The sequence below is a fragment of the Nesoenas mayeri genome (assembly GCF_963082525.1).
Source record: "Nesoenas mayeri genome assembly, chromosome: 17".
NCBI classification, from domain to species: Eukaryota; Metazoa; Chordata; class Aves; order Columbiformes; family Columbidae; genus Nesoenas; species Nesoenas mayeri.
In genome coordinates this window covers 9,661,983-9,684,168 of record NC_137565.1, presented here as the reverse complement: position 1 = coordinate 9,684,168, position 22,186 = coordinate 9,661,983, and the positions used below count along the sequence as shown (strand labels likewise).

Genomic DNA, 22,186 nt, shown 5'->3' with positions numbered 1-22,186 from the left:
GTGTGTAGCAAATTCTCTTCCAATTCACATACTGGATGGGGTAACTTATTTCAGAGTAAACCCACCTTTTCCGAAATAACATCTGTTTTATTTTGCGAATAGCATCCAGGCAGGACACCAGGCTGTTCATTTCTTGTGTACTTGTGGTTTAACTTTGTTGTTTTTTTTTTTCTAAAGGATACCTAATGAAGCCCTGCTGATGTGAGGCGGTGTTTTCTCGCTTACTAGTTAAGCTTGGCTTCACTAAGTCTGTGCTTTCAATTTTCCCTTATTAGAAAGGGTCTGCCATGAAAGGCTTGCAGATCGCTGGTCCGATTCCCACCCACTCTCTGGACCAGCAGCCTGGGCCCCCCATTGGGAAGAAGGGAACCTCGGCCCTTTCGGCTCTGCTGCAGATGGAAGCCAGTCAGAAGTGAGTCTTTAAACTGGGCTGAGTGAACAGCACCAGAACGTCCTTCCTGCATGTTCTGCCTGGGCTGGCTAAAGCAGATTTGGGGAACTTTGCCTCAAAAAAAAGGGATGTGGGATCCTGCTTCTCTGGTGTCCTTGTAGCAGGGCTCGTGAAATATTGGGCTTTTGCAGTGACTTCCTTGTGTTATGTTTCCATTTGTAGAGTGAATACCAAAGACTAAAAAGGAGCATGGAGACTAGAGAAGTAAATGACCAGTAATTTAGAAGGAGCATCTTCTTAAGTAGCATTTTGGTCCATTACACATCTATTTGTGATTTGCCAGTACAGGTGTTTCCACATAAGAAGAGCTTAACTGGGACATAAATGTACACAATTACACCACATGAGCTGAGTGGTCTCAGTATAAACGCTGGTAACAAATATAGCCTAAAAAAATAGCTTGTTTGCACTGGTAACATCTATTAAAATACCTGTGAAGCTTCTGAATGGGTCAAAGAAACTGAGAGTTCTAATACCAGATATGCTGTAAACACAATTTAAAACATTGGTGCTGCTAAATACGTAAGAGATTAATATATTTATTGATAAGATAGCATTATGCATGCTTAATAAAACTGAGTAAGTTCAAGGGTCCATGTTGTTTGAGTAAAAAGTACTTACAGAACATTGGATTCGCTTTCTGCTTCAGGATGTGGGAAGGAGAATGTCTGAAATGCAGCAGTAACCCTCTGCAACTGTTGCCTTCAGGTGGAAGCTGACACAGAGCCTGTTTGAACAAACTGCATTTCTTCCCTTTGTCTTAGGACGCTGGGGGAGCAACAAGCAGCAATGCTGGCTGGGAAGAGCTCTGGGCCTTCGGAGAGTGGGAGCATTGCTATCACACCCACCTATATGGACAGCCCTCGGAAGGTAAGGACTTTCTGGTCTTGCTTTAGCTACTATTTTTACATAAGAATTTCTTAAATAACACAAATTGTTTCTCTGAGCACATGGCTACAGCGTATCACATCTTGCTCTCTAATCCAGCAAGGACTGGTGCTGTGCTGAGGGTGCCCTGAAGCCTTTGTGTGCAAGGGCGCAAGAGGAGCTTGGGACACAACTGTCCTTCAGTTCTTTGTGACAATGAGATGGAAATCCCTGGGATGCTCTCAGTGTGTTTTGCTAATCTGAGTGGTGTTTGTTAATTAGTCCTTTTCTGATACCACATTTCATTTTAGTCAGGGTTGGATTTTCAGCTTCAGTACAGTGCTGCCTGCACTTCTGTTAAGCCTGCCTTTAAGAGCAAAATCAAGCTCTAGACCAGGACTGTGTGAAGCTGCAGTGCAATTTTAACAGCAGGAACTCTTTTGCATCTGCTTAGAAGTGAGGATGTGTTCCTGAATAGTGATTTAGATGTCATTTCTTTGCTGGCTGGAGCAAATGGTCTTCTGGAGTTCTCAGACACTTAAAGCAAAGGCTGCGCTATCTTTCACCTTCTTGTCCTTCAGCCTTCTTGAGTGCAGAGAGCTGAAACTCCACCTCTGAGTCCAAGCAGGAATATTTGATTATTTTTCTGTATTCTGGCATGGTGTTTCGGCAGAAGTAACGAGGAACTGAATGAAGATAGAACACTTAAGTGTGACCTGTCTTGCTTTCAACTGTTGAAGTCTTGCAAAGAAAAGTTCTCAGATTCCCCACTATCAACTTAACCATCTCTTACAGTATTTTTCTCTTAGCATCTGGTGTTTCAACATCCACCCTTTCGTGCTGGCACCAAGGACAAGCATTGAATTATGCTGGATATTGCTAGTTGAAGTGACAGAGTAACTGCAGTCGTTGACACCTGTTTGCAGAATGTTTCCAAAGCAGGGATGAGATTGAGAAGTGGGTCATTTGAAGCTTGGAAAAGGGAGGTGCAGAAATGGACTTGAAGCACGTTTGCAGACTTCCAGATCATAATACAGGCTTTGCATTTTCCTCTTCTACCATTTTGGAAAACAATTTCATCAAACTTCCCTCTTTAAGCACAGAAAATATAAATTTCTACTTGTAAAAGTGATGAAAATTCCACATGGGACACAGGACAAAAGAATGTTGTGGCTGGTCCTTCTTGGTGGCAGAGGAAAAAGGGCAAAATTGGCTTTCTTAGTGGTGGCACACTCCTCTGTTGGAAACAAAGTAGCAGACCTTGTCCTGCAGAAAGTGCTAATAAGCAAATGTGATCTTGCCTGATTTTTAAAAGTAACTGTGTTGGAAAGCCTCTCTGAAGGTCTAGCTGGAGAATCTGGGAGACTGTGTTGTGGATTGAAAGCCTTTCACACTGCAGTAGTGAACATTCCTATAAATATTTACATTTAAGGACTGGGAGAGAAGCAACTGGGATCTCCAGACTGATGGCTCGTGCTTGCTGGGAAGGTGCTGGTGGCCGGGCAGCCCCATTGGGCAACTTTGTGCTCACTTGGAAACGTTGGCAAGGGTGTGCCCCCATTTCTGAGACAGTACAACCCCTGTAGGGCTCACCAGCATGGGAATGTCCATGGGCTGTCCCGAGACCTGCAGCTCAAGTACCGACAAATTGTCACAGCTGTGAGTCTGTCAGCAGCCCGAGGAACAAGTACTTTTTCTAGGATGCTATTCAGTGCTGGAGTTATTCCAAAACAAAACTGAGCCGCTGGCTCCACCTTTACTCTCTGGTTCAGAGCAGAACTGATTAAGTCCCTTCAGGCAGTTACTGGGTAGTGCAGTGTGATTTTAACACAGCGGTTAGCTTAATGCATAATCTATTTGGGAAGTCTTTGCCTTTATGGAAACAGGGTGCTTGGCTCTGCTTCTGCACCGTGTAAATTGCCAGCCGTGTAACCCTGGCTTTGATTCTTTCCTGAAAATGTTTCATATGTGCATACAGGGGTAAGCATCATCTTAACTGCAGGCTAGACAAAATATTTTGCCTAGGGAACAGAATAAAGAATTGCAAATAGGGAATTAAAATCTAGTTGAGTTCCACTGCATTGTCTTATGTGATAAGAGAATCTCGACACATCTTTGAATAGCAGCCGGGGATAAATTCATCCAGGGTTTGCAGGTGGGCGGGGAACATAGCACAGGCAGTGTCTGTTTAATTTTGCATGAAGTATTAAACACAGTGTTGGAAGGATCTTTGTGATGAATTTTTCTTTGCTTTCCTTTGCACCATATACCAGACGTGTGTTTGAGAGGAAGAGTGTGCTTCCTGAAAAGAGCTGCTTTGCCTCTCTGTATTTATCATTTGAATGACTGACAGACTAGGAAAAAGCTGTTGTTCTTTGGGTATTTGTCATTACACGTGCAGTTCTACAGGTTTCTGTATCGCTATTCAGCTTTGCATTTAGGATGGAAGCCCACATACTTTAAAGCTCAAGTCTTTTCCCTCTGACGTGTGGAGGGAAGGCTGTAGTTTCAATTGGCTTCTGATCAGTGTGATTTTTCAAAACTTTGGAAAAGCATCTGTGTGAAGGGACAGCCATGTCCTGTTTCAGAGAGAAAGTGAGGGTATGTGTGTAACACCTGATGCTCCGCATTCTGCTGCACCTGACGTCCTGGATCTGTTTGGGATTTGCATTCTCCTCATACTTTCCCTCTGTGGTCATTTCATACTTGCACAACCTTGTATTTGCTTTTCTTCAACTCCTTGGTGCTGTTGCCATTAATGGGCCTGCTTCCTCTGATGCCTTCAGGATGGGGCCTTCTTTATGGATTTTGTTCGCAGCCCACGTACAGCTTCAACCTTCTACTCCCAGGTTAGTTTTGGATGGGGTCTTGTCATCTCTGGCTTTTGGACTGAGGCAATGGAGAGTATTTGTTGTCTTGAGCTTGCCACGTGGGGAACCTGTGCTGGTTTCCAGATCTGCTCGTTGAGAGGGACATAACACATCATTAACAGGACAGAGCGGCTGCTGGTGGTGGATGTGACTATTTCCTTCCACCATTCAATGTCTGTGATGTGCTTTGGATGTTGGTGTGCCCTGCCTTACTGTCCTTTGCAGTACTGTCTTGTCGACTACTGAAGCTTCTCTTTTTGTGTTTCACTAAGTGCTTGTTTTTCATCTTCCCTTGCTACACAAAATGGCAACAGCTTACTCATCTCGTTCTTGGCTAAATCTCTTCTGTGGTATTTGACTGACAGGTGGCTCTGGGGAGATCCAAGTCAAATTGTGTCCTTGGATTCTTAAGCAACTGAGGGCTGAAATATTGGTGTCATCTTGGTTTAAAAGAGTCATCGTGACTGAAGTTGTTTGTACACCCAACACCATTTAGGAGTTTAGCAATCAGACTGTGTGTCCCTGGAAAATAATGCTGGTTGAAGTGAACTCTGAGGAGGGAAAGTGGATTTAGCTGGCTGGGGGGACTGCAGATGACATGTTGGAGCATCTGCTGCCCAAAAAGGGACATCTGCCATTGCAGAATAAGAGATCTTTGGGATGTGAGAAATGACATAAATAAAGGTCTGGCTATCAGACCTAACTCAAACCACCAGCTTTGTGATTTGTAGCTGTGCATGTGCTGTGGGTTCATCATGGCAGACCAGCCCTCGTATTTATACCAGTCTGAGTTACTCTGCTGTTCGTGTTCTTCTACCCCACCTCTCTGGCTTTTATACAATAAGCCTTTCCTAAACCATACGTGTTAATGACAGATGGCAATTACAGCCTGTACTTTGCTGAAGCTTTCAACATTCATGTTCTTCCTGAGATGATTTTATGATAATTTTGTGAACTATTCAGTCTACCATTGGAATAGCGCAAGTGTTCCTGCGGGAGGAAAGTGTTCTTGTTGTCTTGGCAACATAGGTGTGGGTGGGTGCCAGCAGCTCCTGATACTGCCCTAAGAAAGTCAGGAAGATGAGCTGATTTTGTGCATTATGAAACTTGAATTCCATGTGATACATTTGCAGTTTTTTGGCTGAGAGTTAGAGTTGAAACTATTTTTTTTTTTAACTGCTTAATACTTTCCTGTAGTGATTAAGTTTCCTGTTCTTTTCATTGCCTGTTTGTAATCACAGGCACTTACTTAACTTGAAAATATCAGGTTGGGACTGGTGTGGCTGGTTTGCTGGTAGTTGCCTCACGGCTGATGCTGGGTTGGTTATCCTCATCTTTGCTGGGGTCTGAGTTCCGTGTTTGTCAGTAGCTCTGTAGCGATGACAAAAGACTATTTTTTCCTTTCTGCTTGTGCTTGCCTTATAGTATTGCTTGTTGTTAACTAACTTGAGCTGAGATATGGATGATGCAGGGAGAGGAGAAAATGGGAAACAAATCACAGCAACATCTTTCTGAAATTTATGATGTATTTACTCCTTGCAGGTCTCTGTAGACCAATCAGTTCCTGCAACCTCCGAGGGCAACACATTGATAAACCAGGGGCAGTTACCTGATCGGAGCAATGCACAGACCTTGGGAAGTTCCCAGAGCGTCATAGACCAAGTGTATCCCACAGCTGGTGCTGCGGAGGCCAGGTAAGAAAAGCCCAGCAGCACTACACTGCGGTTCTGTTCTCTCACATTCCCCTTTCTGGTGTCAAGGAATAGCACAAATGGGAACCTGCGAACAAGAAGTGCTGTGTCTGTCAGCACTAGAAGGCACTCGTCACAAGACCTCACTGCAGCGTTTCCACATGCAGAAAGAGTGGTGGTAAAATAAGCCTCACAACCCAGTTTTCCAGAATGGAATGAACACGAGGCCTGATTTCCCCACCCACAAAAAGAGCTTGACTCTTCAAGAAATGAAGAATGAATAAATTCCCTTTCTGAAATCTGTTACCAGAAGATCAGGCTTTGAATCGACATCTGTCTTCTGTCTGTTTCAGCAAAAGGAGGCCCTGCAGGTCTAACTGGATTGAGCAGGTTGATGAAATCCAAGAGGTTCTAACCTGGAGGTGGGACACTGAGGAGGAAGCAAAATTTAAAATAAACTATATTAGCACCTGTTTCCTGCAGTTGTATATTACAGTAAAAAAAAAAAGCCAACCTCAAAATGTTTTCTTGCAGTTGCTCCTGAGCACAGCTGTATGTGTGCATTGAATCAATATAGCAATGACCTGATGACCTCAAGGGGAAAATACAGATCTCATGCTTTTAGTTGTCTTTCTTGAGATGAAAAATGCGGCAAAGTTACTGTAGGGGAGAGAGGTTTTTTCTGAAATGTACATATTTTAACAAATCTGGCAGGTTCCTTGATCTTTAACACACTTCTGTTTGCTTCCCAGCTCTCAGCAGTGTTCAGCAAGCACTCTGACATCCTCCTCCACCTTGATAGAGATTCTTGAAGCCATGAAACACCCCACGTAAGTTCTGAATATAAATACGCTTCACATCTGTCTAGATGTTTTGTAAGAGGACATGAGGCATGGAGTCACTCACAGGAGAGCCCCATCACAGCTCTAAAAGAGTTCCAAGCTTCCTTTTGTTATTCAGTTCCAATCTCTCCAACAAGGAATTTTATAGAAACTGAGATACGAGTATTCTTGCAGAGACTTCGATTATTAAAATCCCAGAGTCTTATCAAAGCAAAAATTCTCAGTAAGACACTAAAGTGCTGTCAACATCAGCTCTTCATCTTGTTATCAGAAGTCAATGATATGTCGCTCTGGGGCCATTGTGCGTTTTTTTGTCCTGTATCTTTATCCCTCCTCTTTTTTTTTTTTCCCCAGCAGTGATTTTTGTGTTTGTAACCAGAAAGAACTATCAGTTAGTCCATGTTCTCACATGTGTCACTTGCTGTGATTCAGCACAGGGATCCAGCTGCTCTCTGAACAGAAGGGCCTCTCTCCGTACTGCTTCATCAGTGCAGAGGTTGTGCACTGGCTGGTGAATAACGTGGAGGGCGTGCAAACCCAAGCCATGGCGATCGACATCATGCAGGTAACAGAAGCATCACAGGGTATAGGGAGGGCCAGAAATACCACGCTCTGTGAAGGAAGTAAAATTGTAGAGGAAAGCATAGCAATAATTTCAGTTTCTTGTTAAAATGCTCCTATTGATGGGTATTGAAAATAGCGTTCAACAGAATATGAGGTAATGGTGACATTTTTTGATTCCCTTCCACAAAACAGCAATGTATTCTTCAGTAGTAATACATATTATTTTTTCCATTTATGTATGATGACAGTTCTGTGTTTAGCCTCCAGTTAGCTAGTAGTTACCAAGAACTCTCCATTGTGTTAGAATTATGAGGCACTACAGTGTGCTTTGGTTTTGGTTTGAGTTTTGGGTTTTCTTTTGATAATTAGTTAATGAAGTTGTAATAAAACCAGCACATGACCTCTCTTACGGGTGCTTGACGTATACACACTTTATGCAAGATACACTGCTCGTGTTCATGATTTTTTCTTCCCTATCAAACTGTGTCAGGGGCAGAAGGCTGGAAACGTTTTGGAGTTCACTCCTCTGCTGAGATCCCATATCAATTAGCAGAGAATGTAGAATGTTTCCAACCTCTTACCTTTCCTGTAAATCCATCTATAAAACCAGAGCAGGGGAAGGGAGGAAGGCAGATGTACGCAGAAAAGTCAAACACAATTTCTCAGGGAAATAAGGACTCACTACATTTACTGAGTATCAAGAGAGAACATTTGCTGGTTTTCTTGTTAGGCACAGATCTGGACAAAAAGATGTCAAGAAGAAGAAAATTATTTCCTAATGTTCTCTGGTGACCTTTTTATGTAACTGGAAGCATGACTTTTTTATCTTGTTTGCTCTGTTCTCTTTTTTTTGTTCAGAAAATGCTAGAAGAGCAGCTTATCGTCCACGCATCTGGAGAAGCTTTACGAACCTTTATTTATGGCTTTTATTTTTACAAGATTGTTATGGACAAAGAACCAGACCGAGGTCAGCATTGTGTTATTACAAGACTTCCCTCATTGTCCCTTTGCATAATTGGTAGTTGTACTTGATTCTTAGAGGTGCAGCAGAAATGTACTTCAGTAACAACCAAAAAAGCTGCTCTAGAGTTAAAGAAACTCACCCTTCTTTTTTTAATAAAGGAATTGCAGACAACATAATCTATTTGATTTTTCTTCCCCTTTTTTCAGAAAGAGCTCCATCTCTTTCTTGGCCTTGAACGCTCGTTTCTAACTGCGATCTGTCCCCCGCTTTGCTTTTTGTTCAGTGGGCATGCAGCAGCCTGCGATGTGGCACACGGCGGCTGTGGATGATTTCTCCGCTTTCCAGAGGAAATGGTTTGAGGTGGCATTTGTGGCAGAAGAGCTCCTGCACTCGGAAATCCCGGCGTTCTTCCTGCCCTGGCTGCCCAGCCGCCCAGCCTCCTATGCAAGTAGGCACAGTTCCTTTAGCCGCAGTTTCGGAGGACGGAGCCAGGCAGCTGCACTATTAGGTAGATGCACAGCACAGGTGACAGCTGGGGAAGTTCAAGGGGATAGTTTAAAAGGGGAAGAGCAGCCAGCCAAGGGTATGATCTCACGTGGACCAGCAATAAAGCTGCAAATTTCATGCTGGCCTTACATGTGTCTTGCATGTGGAACTGTTCTTCTGTGCTGGAGGTGTGTTTCGCTGGCTGAGCAGGCGATTTTTGCTTCTGACTGCTGGAATACAGTAAAAAGTATTCTTTAAATATTCTCTGTTCTGGAACCATTCCCCCATACCATCCTCAAGAATTCAGAAAGGAAAATACTGACTTTGTCTCCTTGTGGATCCAGAGAGACTCTTCACAACCTGTGATGGTTGTGGAGGGGTAAGTTTTGAGAACAGCAGAGCAACCAAACTGTACCTGAAGTCTCAGGCCTAATTGCCTCCCGATGGCCAAAGCCACGGTGAGATCCAGATGTAGTAGAGAAGTTTTCTGTGATATTCTGGAGGCTTCTCAGCTAATCTGAACCATATGTAGCCAGACTTCTTACAGTCAAGTCTGGGAAGCCCAGCTACAGTAGGGTTTATGTATGGAAGATCTTGCTGCTGGGTAAGATACCATTATAACATCTAAAGCTCTGTAATGTGTGAAGTATAACACCGAGTACCACTAAGAGCCCGCGAAACACACTCGCTGCATGACTGACTGTGTTGCTTTGTCAGCTTTTCATTGCATTTCCAGGCCAGCCTGAGTCACTTGCTTTTGTTCCTCTTTCTCTGTTTAAAATTAGGAGAAAAATCATCGCCATGGAACTGCAACTTCAGATTTATTTAGATGCATGCTTTAAAGGCCTTACCAATTAAGGTTCAAAACAAAATTCTGCTGTTCTCCTGTTTTGTAAATTTGACCCTCTGAAGAGAAGACTTACTGCTGGTGTAGCATCAATTAAACCTGAAGTTACAGTGATCCTTGTGTGTTTCTGAAAGCCTTGTTTGAAGAGGAACAGCATCAGAAATGGGAAAGCATTAAGGGTAGGAAGTCTGAACTAACGGTTAATTCCCTGAAGCCAACATATGCAGGGTGTTTTTCTCTGTCACACAATAAATCTGTTGCCTTGGCCGGTATCCAGCCTCATTAGCTCAATGACTGGCCCGAGCTGAAGCTAGACTGCAGGCTGGTGTGAAAGTGGTGTGGAGGCTGGAGGCACTTGGGCCAGATCCTCTTCCAGCTTTGATCTCGTACTCACTACTTAGCCCAAGAAGACCACTTGGCTTTTCTATGTCTGTCCTCTTTTGTGAGATTAGAGGACTGAGACTCAGTTAGCATGCACCTGGGAAAAGGGCTGAAGAAGGAAGGGTGCTTAGTGCCCCTCGTGCCTTTTCCTTAAGGCCAGCCAGGAAAGAGTGTGTTACTTCAGCGTGTGATGTAGTTACACACCTGTGTAGCTTCCCTTTTTCATTTCAGTTGGAATTATGTCCATTCTGCTATTTAACTGTTTAGCAGTCCTTGGATGAAGGAAAACTGCCTCCAGATTGTTCATGCCCAGTCTGGTTATTCCAGGAATAAGAGTTCCTTGGAGAAAAATCCAGTATGGAACTTCTTTCTTACAAAGGAACTGATTTAGCTTCTGTTTCTGTGCTGTCCCTTTTCTAAACAGTATTCAAAAAAAACACCTTTACCAGTTCATCTGAGGCAAGGAGCTTCACTAAACCCAGATGACCTCTGGTCCACGTGACTTCATTTGTTCCCCCCTTGGCTTTGATTTGGTTGTGGTTTTTATTTCTTCCCCTCCCCACCTTCCCTAAATGTCAGGCTGTGACATGAAATTGCATGCAAGCGTTGGGAGCTCTGGAACAAGCTCCGTGTATCTCTAAAATCTTTATCCCTCCCAATTCCCTGTCAATTGCCCAGTGATTGTCCCCTTTCCCTTCCCAGTGGAAGTCTGACCTGTGATATACCTAATCTTGTCCCTTTTAATTTATAGCAGTGCATGCACTAGTGATTGTAGTCATGTACGTAGCGTAGTCTGTGACTGGAGAATTACCTGCCTGCTCCTCTCTGATTTCCTCAGTAAATCATTAGCTAAACACTCAATAATACAAGAACAATTGGGAAGCAGGTGAGTCCTCTTAAAATCAGATCTACAGCAGCCAGACTTTATTCTATTAAAATTAAGGTGGTTTTATTTTGAAGCTTCTAAATTCAGACACAGGGATATTTCTCATCGGTTTTTAAGGTCCTTCTGATTAGCTCACGTGGTTGGACTGTGCTCTGTTGCTTTGCCTGTGAATTACAGCTGCAGGCAAGGTGGAGCGAAGCTCCAGCCCTGACGGGGAGCTGCATCCTCTGGAAAAAGGAGCAGTCTAAGGGAGCAGGGAGCTCATTCTTCACAGTGTGCGGGTTTGGGTGCACTGGACTGTGGTATTACCACTGACCTCTTAGCTAACAACAACCTGACAAAGCTGATTTCACTTTACAGCTTTTGGGACATTGTTTTCCAACAGACTTCATTGTAAAACTGGCAATGGAGTTCATAGTTCATTACAAAACTGGCACTGTAACCATCTAACCACAAGTATTACGTTCACTGTGATATTCTACCAAAAAGGAGCAAGAAAATGAAAATCACTGGATGTCGGTCTGTCTGTCAATACCAGATCAACTCAGACATTGCAGATGATCCATTTCCCAAAGACAAAAATTGATCTTATTTACAAAACAAAACTGGGAGATATTCTTCTGTTGTTATGGGTTTCTTTTTATTTTTTCTGTTCCTAAGCTGCAGCAATAGCAATATAAAGGATTTTCTTGTAACCTTGAAAGCTGTCTCTAGCTAACACGCAGTAGAAGTGAAGGTGGAAACTTTCCATCTACCTCGAGGAAGAACGTCAACTTTTTTTTTTTAAACACGATTAAGTTATTAAATTATAAGGTCATTTAATAGCTGACCACATGAAAGGGTGCACATCTTCTTCTACTTAAGCAAGAAATAACAATATCCGTCCCCCATGCACGCAGTTCAAAACGGTGAAGGTTTTTCAATATTATTGCAGTCCTTTGTTTTGTGTCAATTTTTAACATTATAGAAATGTTAAATGCTGTATTTGCCTAAGAAAATTTGGAAGTGGCAATGTGGTTAATAGCAGGACTTTGGTCTCCAAGTCAGGAGCTCTGGGTTCTGTCCCTGGCCTTGCCATCCGCTGTGTGACACCAGCCAGGTCACTTCCACTGTCCGTGCTTCTCTTCCTCTCTTGCCTCATATCCGAGGCTTTTCCTTCACCGGGATGCTGGGGTGGAGGGCAGGAAAGGAGCCGAATCTCGGGCACTATCCCAGCACTTACTGCAAAGCAACAGAAGGTATTGCAGGGATCCTGACGCTGCTGCATGAGGCTTGGCTGACTTCTCAGGCTTTTACAAAAAGTGTTGGGTGTGCAGTTTTAGCAATGCGGTAATGTGGGATATTGATATGGGGTTGAAGAGAAAAGAAGTTTAACTTCTAATCTCCATTAGCTGCAGAAAGTCCTGGAATGCGCCTGCCCTTTGTAACCGCGCTGTGGTGTGATTTCTGATGGGGGCATATAGAAATATTAAAACCAATTTGGAATGTCTCGAGTATGAAGAAGCTGATGTCGTCTAGCCATATTTAATTATGGCACCAGCCGCTTATTGATTAGCTGCTTGACGCTTGGTTCTGTCTCATCATTGCAGCTGAAATGTCTTTTGACTGCCTGGGGAGGTAATTCTGTGGCACAGACCCCTGATATGAGTAATACTTAATAGTTTTTTTTGTCTTTTGTGATCTGGATGAGCAGCATTCTGGGACTGTTCTGCTAGCCCAAAAAATATTTGGGGAGGAGTGGGATGACAAATGCATTTCACATAGTTTGTCTTGTTCCTTCTGTCCTTTTTGTCCTGTCTCCCACCCTTTCTTTAATGCTTCTTTTAAACATACCCCTATTCCTTGGCTGCCTAGCTGCCACAGTGCCTGAGCAACGGACGGTGACGCTTGATGTGGATGTGAACAACCGCACTGACCGCTTGGAGTGGTGCAGTTGTTATTACCATGGCAATTTCTCCCTGAATGCTGCCTTTGAAATCAAGTTACACTGGATGGCAGTGACTGCAGCTGTTCTTTTTGAGATGGTAAGCGTCCTTGTGTTCTTGGTGGCCTCTGCATCCCTTGTGCTGCTGGGGATGTTGTTATGTGAAGCTGATGGGAAATATTGGAGAGAGACAGTGTGTTGGACCTGTTCTTATTTCCATAAGTAATTTTTACTGATGGTCATTAGCATTGCTGCATCTGGTCATCATTTGTCATGCTATCTGCAGTCATTGTGTCTGCAGGATAGTCTTCTGCTGTTAATGGATTTCATGCACAGTACTAGAGGTCAGTACAGGTCAAGGTGATATTTCAGTCCCCCTTAGGCAGATCTTAAGCCCTGAGCTGGGTCTTTGGAAAGGAATCTATTTCACATTGCATTCCTTCTCCCCTCAAACATGAACATTCGAAATCTCGGTGGAATTGCTTTCATGACAGCACTTTTCCAGGCAGTGTGTTCTTCCTGTTCAGCAATACTGAAAACATTCTGAACGGAAAATGCAAGCAGTTTGTGTCATTTATTGTTTAATTTGGCGTTTTGTTTTCCCTTTTGTAGCTTCTGTAAAACTGAAATTATTTAGCACCATGTTTTACCCCATCCAGCCCAATAGCACTGGTTGATTGCTTTTGCTTTTATTTAAAATCTATTGTGCTGTTCCAGTAAAGCAGCAGTGCTTGGCCACTGATGATAAGTAGGCTGAATCAGTTCCTGAAAAATGTCCTATTTTAAAGTGCTTTCTGATTGATGTGGCACTTAAAAAAGGAAAGCCTGGTGTCTTGTGCTTGTCCTGCTTTGCTTACAAGGATGCTGGTGTGCTTGCCATGCAAAGCAAGCTGAGCTGGTGGAGAACTGAGCTTGTCTGATCGTTTCTCGGGGAATGGGTTGCTCCTGTGCACATAAGTGCCCTTCTTCAGTTTGGCATATGTGGAATGATTCACTGTTTGAATCTCTTCTCAGGTTCAGGGTTGGCACCGGAAAGCCACATCTTGTGGTTTCTTGCTGGTTCCAGTCTTGGAAGGCCCGTTTGCTTTGCCCAGTTACTTATACGGAGACCCGCTTCGAGCTCAGTTGTTCATCCCTCTCAACGTTAGCTGCTTGCTGAAGGAGGGTAGTGAGCATTTGTTTGATGGTAAGAAATGTTCTGGTTTACCCCTTGGTATACTGTTCTGCAACCAGGTCCCTTCTGGCATGTAGCTCATATGGAAAAACTCATTTACCAGAGATGCGTGAGCTGGATGGAGGGCCTGTTTCCCATTTTGGCGGCCCCCTCAGGAAGGGGCTGCACAGCGGAAGGCGCTGGCAGGTTAGCCAGCAGGCAACAGTGCATGAAGTTGGCAGCAAGAAGTATGGAGGCACAGGAAAGGTTGTCTCCATCACGTTGCAGACCCTCACAGACCCTGTATCAAGTAGTTAGTTTGTTTGACATGACGATATACTGTAAGAGTCTGTCTTGCTGGTAGACCCTGCCCACAGCTGCTCTGTATTTGCATCCTGCATTTGTTTATTCTCTCCAACAGTGAGATTAGGCTTTCATGACTGCCATATTTTTTGTTATTGTTGCTATGGTTACATTCATTGTGAGAATGCGCATGAGATTAAGAGCTAGAAATTGAAATCCCCTTTTCTGCAATGTGACCTCACCCTTTTGAGTGATGCTGTGGTGGTCTCAGGTGGAAGCTCAGTGAACTCTGTCCCCATGCACAGAGCATCAAAATTCCATCTTGAGAAAGGACAATTAGCAAAAGGCTCTGTTTTAAAGTAGTAAAGATGATCATTTTCTTTATTTTCATTAATTCTTCACCCAGTGTCCAGCTGTGAATGTGATACAATCAGTGACAAATCCATACGCTCTGAGGTCACTGTAGCCCCACTGAATTTGAACTAAGTATTTTCATAGTACTCTGTGGTGATGCACTGCAGCCCACTCTCCTTCCTTGCCCCCTCCCACACACCCCATTACGTTCCTCTCCTTCATTTTGAGAGACACAAAAGCTGAATTCAGGGGTGAATCTGCTAGTGCAGTGTACAAGACATGTCTCTAATAAGGTGGCATTCAGGGGACAGCTGGCAGAAAAAAGATGACTAAAAGAAATGGCTACAAAAGACAGAGTGCACAGAGGTCTTGTGAGGAAAACTGAAGTCTTGAAAAAGGAAATAAAGTGGCTTTACCAGGTAATTGTTACCTTTTTGTTTGTTCCAGGCTTTGAACCAGAAACTTACTGGGACCGTATGCATCTCCTCCAGGAAGCAATAGCGTACAGGTACGTACAGGGTGACTGAAAGGTTGGGATCTCCTGGATAATGTCGGATGGAGACATGTGCTGGACAGTCGCTCCTGAGTCGTGTGGGTTCTGTGCCATCTGCCTCTCTCAAGTCTGCTTGCAGATTATCAGACCAAAATGTAACTGGAACGCCTGGAGGTGGTTCTGTGGGTGCAAGGGGCATGCAGATAATGTTTCAGCCTGTCGCTCGTTAGCAAACCGTACTCTCCTCCTAGGGAGGGCATTGCCTTTGGAAGGTGCCCAGTTATTCTAATTTAGAAGCAGATTGTACACAGATTTCTTTCTGAGAAGGGACAGTGATTTCTTTCATGTGTACTTAACACAGTCTTGAACTGGATGACAATAGGCAGGAGGCTGGAATGTGAGCTGTACCTAGGAGGTTGGGCCCAGTTTAGGAATGAATTGTTGGAAGCTTTGAATACTATCTAGCCTTACCACTTTGTGTGCTTGTGCTGCTTTGTGTGGTGTTGCTGCCAAGGTCTTTTTCATGACAGAGACTCTGCCTTTTTTAATAGACTTTATCTTGGAAATAAGCTTTCGTTAGCATACTTGTTCCTGTCTTGCTTTCTAAGCTACAAACAGCAAAGAACTGTCAGGTGAGCTGCTTGAAATTCTACATGGAACATTGCCCAGCATGAAAAAAATTGTTACAGCTGGAAACATACCCAAGGAATGTCTGTCTTGACTCTCGTTCTTCCCTCTGCCGTGTGCAGCTGCCCCGTTTTGTCAGAGGCTGCTTGTTGCCCTCCCAGCTGAGCTGCTGGTGCTCGTTTGCGGCACGAGTTAGACCGAGATCAGTGTGGAGTTACAGGCTTTCACGCTGTGCCCGGCAGGGGCAGCGGATGTTTGGAGAAGCTCAGCTCTCTTCATCCCTTTTCCACTTGCCTTCAGGCCATTCGAAAAGGGAGCCTTTGTGCCGGTGGCAGGTTTGCGGGTGCCGCTGCCTTGGGCTGAAGGTATCCTAGCTGGATACCTGCTTTTTTCGGTTTTGTTTTAATTCCCCTGGTCTTTGTTTCTCCAGATTTGGATTTGTGCAAGATAAATACTCGGCCTCTGCATTCAACTTCCCAGCTGAGAACAAGCCCCAGTATATCCATGTCACAGGTGAGCGATATTTGGCAGGCACTGCGACAAGGAGGAGGCTATTATAAAAAAAAAAAAAAGAACCATTTGACGTGCAGTTTGTGTTTTGTGTCAGGGATGTTGGTCCTCATTATGTCCCCATTCAGATGAGAAGTAGCTGTCTCAGCCAGCACAAACCAGAAAACTGGAGAGGCAGTATGGAACGCACAAAGTGTTGCTGCTGATCAGTGACATTGATTTGAAGTCTGACTTTTCTTGTAGTGTCTCTGAAACTTTTCTTTCCAAGAGATGGAGAAATTAAAAAAAAAAAGACAAAGCTAATTCCAATAAATGTGTGTCTGAAAGGTAGAAGGAGCGAAAGGTGTTGGGAGAAGTCAGTGCTCTGTTCTCATGCTGAAGGTCAGTTGTAGGTGCCTCTCTACCCACACACTGTCTGGGAGACAGATAAAGCATTTAGGATCCATTTGCTCTCGTTATTCTTCATAAATGTTGGTGATTTATCAGCACTTCTAACTAAGCTCCATGCATGGCATATTACAGTATGTTCAGAGGAATTGCTGAGACATGAAGACAGAGTGGCTGGAAAATTGCAGAAGAGAATGGAAATGGATGTAAAGTTAGAAAGCTGGATCAGAACCTGCTGCTTTGCTTTGTTCCGTTCTACCAAGAGAAAGGCAAAACTAAGTGTGTTCTCTCCTGCTATTGTAATTTGCAGGAAGAAGTAGCATGTAAAAGCAAAGGAGGAAAAGTGTATCCCATTTTATTGTGCTAAAAGTCAATTAAGTGCAACTCAGTCCAGTTTCCTTTTCAGAATTGAATGAGTCAGCTGCCAGTTGTAGGGACTCAGGTCTGCTGGAAACTAAAGTCCTGTCTGTTTCCTCCAGGGACAGTATTTTTGCAGCTACCGTATTCCAAGAGGAAATTTTCTTGCGGGCAGCAGCGGCGCCGGCGCAACTCCACTAGCTCCACAAACCAGAACATGTTCTGTGAAGAGCGCATTGGCTACAACTGGGCCTACAACACCATGCTGACGAAAACGTGGCGATCCAGTGCCACTGGGGATGAGAAGTTTGCTGATCGGTTGCTGAAAGACTTCACTGACTTTTGCTGGAACAAAGATAGCCGGCTTGTTTTGTTCTGGACCGACTGTCTAGATAAGATGCATGCTAGTGCTCCGTGAAACAGGGCGGTATCTCTGCGGGAGACAGCTAGAATCTTTACCTTGGGGCAAGGAAATAGAGGTGAAGGATGACAGGATAAAAGTCTGTTGGATTCATCTTGAGGCTCCAAGAGGACCTGATCAATATTGCTGTTGATATTCAACAGAATTTGATTAAGCCTTTGGAAAAAGAATCTGAGCTCTTGGCTTGCCAATATCTATCACCTGACCTCAGCTTGGTCTCAAGTAGTTGCAGTCTTTGATTGCCAAGACTTCAGTTAGAGCGGAGGCGAAGGAGGGAACATGCAAATGGCTTTCAAGGGCAGTTAGATTGAGCACAGAGTGTGATGGTAGCAGCTTATCATCGCTGGAAATAATTGGTGCCGTTTGCATCTGATGTGCCTGAGGGCAAGCTGCCTCTTTCCCTTTTGAGGTGTACCTGGTCGTGTGAATATGTAAGATAAAATATGAGACACTTGTTAAATTTCATACATGTAAATAAGTAAAAATGCGGAAAATCAAGTGACCTGATGTTTTGTTGTACCTCCAGACAGCAATACAGAATTGGGGAGTAAAGGGGAATAATTGCTGAAAAGAAACACTGCTGCTTATGTCCAGTATGATAATGGAATGCTCAAAGTTCAGTGGTGGGGCTTTGTGCTTTAAACATCTGGGACTTTGACTCCAGCTCTGGATCCAGAACAGTGTGATGCAGCAGGAGCAAGGCCAGCATCCAAGCCTAAGGAGAAATCAAGGAAAACTGGAGACAAGGTTCTATGGATTGGAAGAATGAGGATGATCATGAGCAGATATTTAGGAAATGTCTCTATGCAGCAAAATGAAGATGCTTGGTGTTAAGTATGTAGTCTTTATCTTTGTGGAGAAAGCTCGCACGTGGTGCATGGATGTAGCGTGGGCTGGTTAGTTTAGTGCAGGTTGGAGTGGGCTCAGGACATGCACCCAATAGTGCTGGCGCTGTTGACTCCTGCTGTGAGATTGTTGTTACCTGTCCTCGCTAAATGAAAGTCAGCAGTGGGCTGAGACATTCACAGTGGTGTTCAGATGTGATTTAAGGAAAAACAGCTGCTTTAGTCTGGGTGACTCAGCTGTTATTAGACAGCACCCACTTCTCCGTTCTGTTCCTCTAAGTGTGTCAAAACTACTAGTGTACGTCTGATCCCCACTCACGTTTTAAAAACTACTCTGAAAGCCACTTGGTGCCATGCGTTGCGTGTAACTCCACGAGGAAAGTGGCCGTGGGCGCAGCAGTCGCTTTGTCCGAGCACTTGCGGAGGGGCGGGGTGGAGCGCAGGGGCAGCCCCGCAACCCCCGCGCCTGCCGGGACCCGGGGCCAGCGGCGGCTCCGCTTCTGCGAACCGGGGCGGCTCTTAGAGCCGCAGAGCTCCGTCCCCGCTGCCGACAGGGTGAGGTTTGGGCTGTGGACGGGGTGAGAGGGAAGGAGGGAGGCCCGTCTGCGCCCTTCAGCCCTCCCCGGGGCCCGGCGGGCAGGTACCGGAGCCCGGCGGCAGGTACCGGAGCCCGGCGGCAGGTACCGGGCTCTGGCGCTCCGCCGCGGGAGGAAGGGGTCGGGGGGCGGCCGGGCCGGCCTTGGGTAGCCGGGCTGCGCTCCCGCTGCCTCGGGTGGGAACGGGGCTGCTGGGGTGTCCCCGCTCCTCAGCCGCGCAGGTGTTCAACAGCTTCTGCTCCTTTTGTTCCGCGGGGCTGGCGCAGGGTGTCCCCGAGGGCACCCGCCGGGCACGGAGGCGTCGCCTAGACCTCCTTTCTGCAGGAAAACGGGCGAAAACCGGCCCCAGCGATCATCTGAGTTACACTTTGCTGTAACTGCCGGCCGCCCCTGGCCTGACCCACTCCGTTTTGGAGGAAAAAAAAAACCCCAGCTCATTAATTTCATCTGAATATTTCTGGTTTTAATGTTCTGGTAGCTTTAACCTTGAAGCTGTGGATGTAAAGAATCATACTATGGTTTGGATATGGGGGTACCTTGATTTGAATGGGAGTGGAGGGTCTGAGAGCACAATGTGTGTGTGCAGGGGGTACTGCAGAGCTGCCAACACCCCCAGTGCCCCCAGCAGCACACCCAGACCAACCTGGGAAAGATGGGGACCCAGCCCAGGGTGCAGTTCCCCCCCGCAGCCTGCTGGCCTTGGCCTCTGCGTTTTGGGACAAGTGTAACGCATCTTTGTGTGCTTTGTTTTCTCAACTAGAAACCTGATGCAGGTCTAGCCTTTTAGGGCTGCCTTAGGCTTAGTTTTATTTTAAGTGTTTTGAGGTCCTCCAGCTGCTTTTAACAGCACAGCGAATCTCTTTCCTCTAAAAAACAAAGCATACCATAGAAGCTAAAAATAGGAGAAAATAGTTTTTATCTAACCACAACTTTGTGCGTTGCATAGAAAAGGCTTCCAACAAGACGTGAGGATGAACCGGTTCATGGCCATGTTAAACAGGAACAGAAACAAGGATCCCCCACCCGCCAAGCTGCTGGATCTAGCAGGACAGCTCTGCCAGGACCTCCAGAGCTCACCTCCTAGTCTGGAGAAGCTGGTTGAGGCCATGATGGGATGTGAACACAAGATGTATTTTCTCACTAACATCCACGTTGTCCGAGCTTGCGTGTCCTTTCATATCCATAACGGGCAGCATGACACAGCCTGCAGGCTCCTGGAGGTACGAGTGTGTTCTTTGTTTCTTCATGGAGACAAAAGCAGTATTAGAAAAATAGTAATTAGAGCTGCTAGTGCAGACCCAAACTGCAGCACATGGAGTGTTTCCAGCTGGCGTGTGGCAGTGGAAGGTGATGTGTGTGCTGGTTGATCTGAAACACAGGACAAAGCCTTTGCTACAGGCAGTTACTGTTAATTAGCAGAAGGGAGGAATGCAATTGGGTGATTACGAGGCTGGTTGTAGTTTGTGAAAGCAGGGTTTTGTTCTGTAGGGTGGTGGTTCTTAGAGTTTTTCACAAATTTAGGACTCAGGACCTAAAAGCCCTGGGGAGACTGAATTTGAGGGCTTGCCACGATGGGCTGATATGAGGAAGGCTGGATGGCACCACTCAACGTGAGGGATTTTGGCCTCCAGACCTGGTAACATAGCCAGTTTCACCAGGAGAAAATAAGGAATTAAGCAGGTAACTCCCTGTGTATGTTAGAGGAGGTACAGTGAGCCATATACTTGGATAACGCTACCAGCTTTGTCAAACCAGTAGGAATCTCTCAGTAAGTTTCTGGTTCTTGAGGGTTTTCTCCTTTATAGGAAACCTGACTGACTACCTGGAAAGGGTTTGCTTACATACGACTTTGTTTTAGTATTGCAAGGCAGAAGAGAAGGAGGAGCTGGTGCAACTTTGGCATGAGATTCATTACCGGAGAGCTATGGAGAAACACCACACGAATTTTCTGACACCGCTGCAGAAATTCCGTTGCAGGAAGAGGTACGGTGGCGTGGGGGAACTGCAGGTTTTTTCTCTGCTGTAGTTAGCAGCTGCAGGGCGCCGAGGTGCAGAGGCTGTTTTAGCATCTCAGGGTGGCTGCTGCTCAGAGCGAGGTTTTTCTTGGTGTTTTGGCCACTTGTGGCAACATAAGAAAATTGCCATGAATGTGAAGACTCTCTTTGGGTCCTTTTTGATCCTGTTTTCTCCTGTGTACAGGAATCCTCCACCTATTTCCCTTTGTCCTGAAGGTTTGAAGAATAGAAACTATTCAGATGAAGTACGTCAGCAACTGCACAGGTTTGCTGCAGAGGTGACAGCAAATCCAAGCAAGGAACAGCGGGTAGGGATCTGCTGCTTCAGATCAAGTATCCTCGTCACAGAGAAGCAGAACTCTGTGATCAGGGGGCTATAACTGGTTTCATTATAAATCCTTGTTTTCAGAAGCTCCAGTGGGGCTTGATTTTTCTCTAAAGGTTTCCTTAAAAAAATCAGCAAATTCATGCTAAGTAATTTCTTTGCTTTGGACAAAAAGATATGGGGACTTAAGTTCCTCACTGGGCTTCTAACAGTTCTAATTTTGTAGTGATTGAGCATAGGCAGCAAAAAAACCATCACTTAGAAGAGCAATATTAGAGTGATAAATAATTCTGATTTGTCTGAGTTATAGCCTGTATCAAATTGTACTTTGTTTAACAGAATATATTTTGTACTGACTTAAGTCCTAAAAGGTCAGGGTATGATGATCACTTATGCATTAACTTCCTGATACATTCTTCACATACACGATCTTATTATTTAAGTTTAATACAGCAGAATTTTTTCTGTGAATGTGATACAGATTTTTATATTGCTCACAGTTTGTGAAAAGTATGTAAGGTGGTAAATGCATTAATGTTTATCCTATTAGTGTCATGTTAGTGATGTGAGGGTGTCATTCTGTGGAAAGAGCACATTTTGGTGAGGTTTTACATTTAAATGTAGCAATATAAAATATGGTTTCCTTTAGGAAACAAATTGACTAGGGGCACAGTGTGGAATGTGTGTTTTCCAGCAATTCTTTTGAGTTTATAAATCCATCTCCTCAATGGGATCCACATAGACTTATTGGAGACCTAGTGACCAGATGCCTCTAGGTTTGAAAGCTCTTTTGCTGGACTGCTTTTGGAACTGAAGGGAAAGACCTGATTATTTGGATGTGGTTTATTCTTTTTGCCTTGATTTCTCCCTACACCCGGGTTTGCAGGAAGGATTGGCTCGGGACATGAACCTGCAGCCAACTCAGGTCTATAACTGGTTTGCGAATTATCGACGACGTCAAAAATCCGGCCCCCTTCGTACAGAAAAGCTCAACAACTCATGTCCTGAGAGGACTTTGACTTGCCAC

General features: G+C 44.7%; 1 protein-coding gene across 10 annotated transcripts in view; it reads left to right on the top strand.

Annotated features, from left to right (window-relative positions):
- DEPDC5 (DEP domain containing 5, GATOR1 subcomplex subunit) overlaps positions 1 to 19,920 on the top strand; it is a 46,202-nt gene extending 26,282 nt beyond the window's left edge. For 7 of the 10 annotated variants that reach the window (XM_080355107.1, XM_080355104.1, XM_080355106.1 and 4 more), the window contains 12 exons: positions 276 to 412; positions 1,216 to 1,321; positions 5,731 to 5,882; positions 6,632 to 6,709; positions 7,154 to 7,286; positions 8,144 to 8,252; positions 8,533 to 8,757; positions 12,704 to 12,873; positions 13,788 to 13,959; positions 15,031 to 15,091; positions 16,134 to 16,216; positions 17,080 to 18,594. In XM_080355107.1, coding sequence (XP_080211233.1) covers positions 276 to 412; positions 1,216 to 1,321; positions 5,731 to 5,882; positions 6,632 to 6,709; positions 7,154 to 7,286; positions 8,144 to 8,252; positions 8,533 to 8,757; positions 12,704 to 12,873; positions 13,788 to 13,959; positions 15,031 to 15,091; positions 16,134 to 16,216; positions 17,080 to 17,375 — 1,722 coding nt within the window. In that variant the 3' untranslated portion in view covers positions 17,376 to 18,594. Of the gene's footprint in view, positions 1 to 275; positions 413 to 1,215; positions 1,322 to 5,730; positions 5,883 to 6,631; positions 6,710 to 7,153; positions 7,287 to 8,143; positions 8,253 to 8,532; positions 8,758 to 12,703; positions 12,874 to 13,787; positions 13,960 to 15,030; positions 15,092 to 16,133; positions 16,217 to 17,079; positions 18,595 to 19,765 lie in introns of those variants that run through there. The other 3 variants (XR_013922954.1, XM_080355110.1, XM_080355109.1) reach the window with 3 other exon arrangements.
- Positions 19,921 to 22,186: the final 2,266 nt, after the last annotated feature.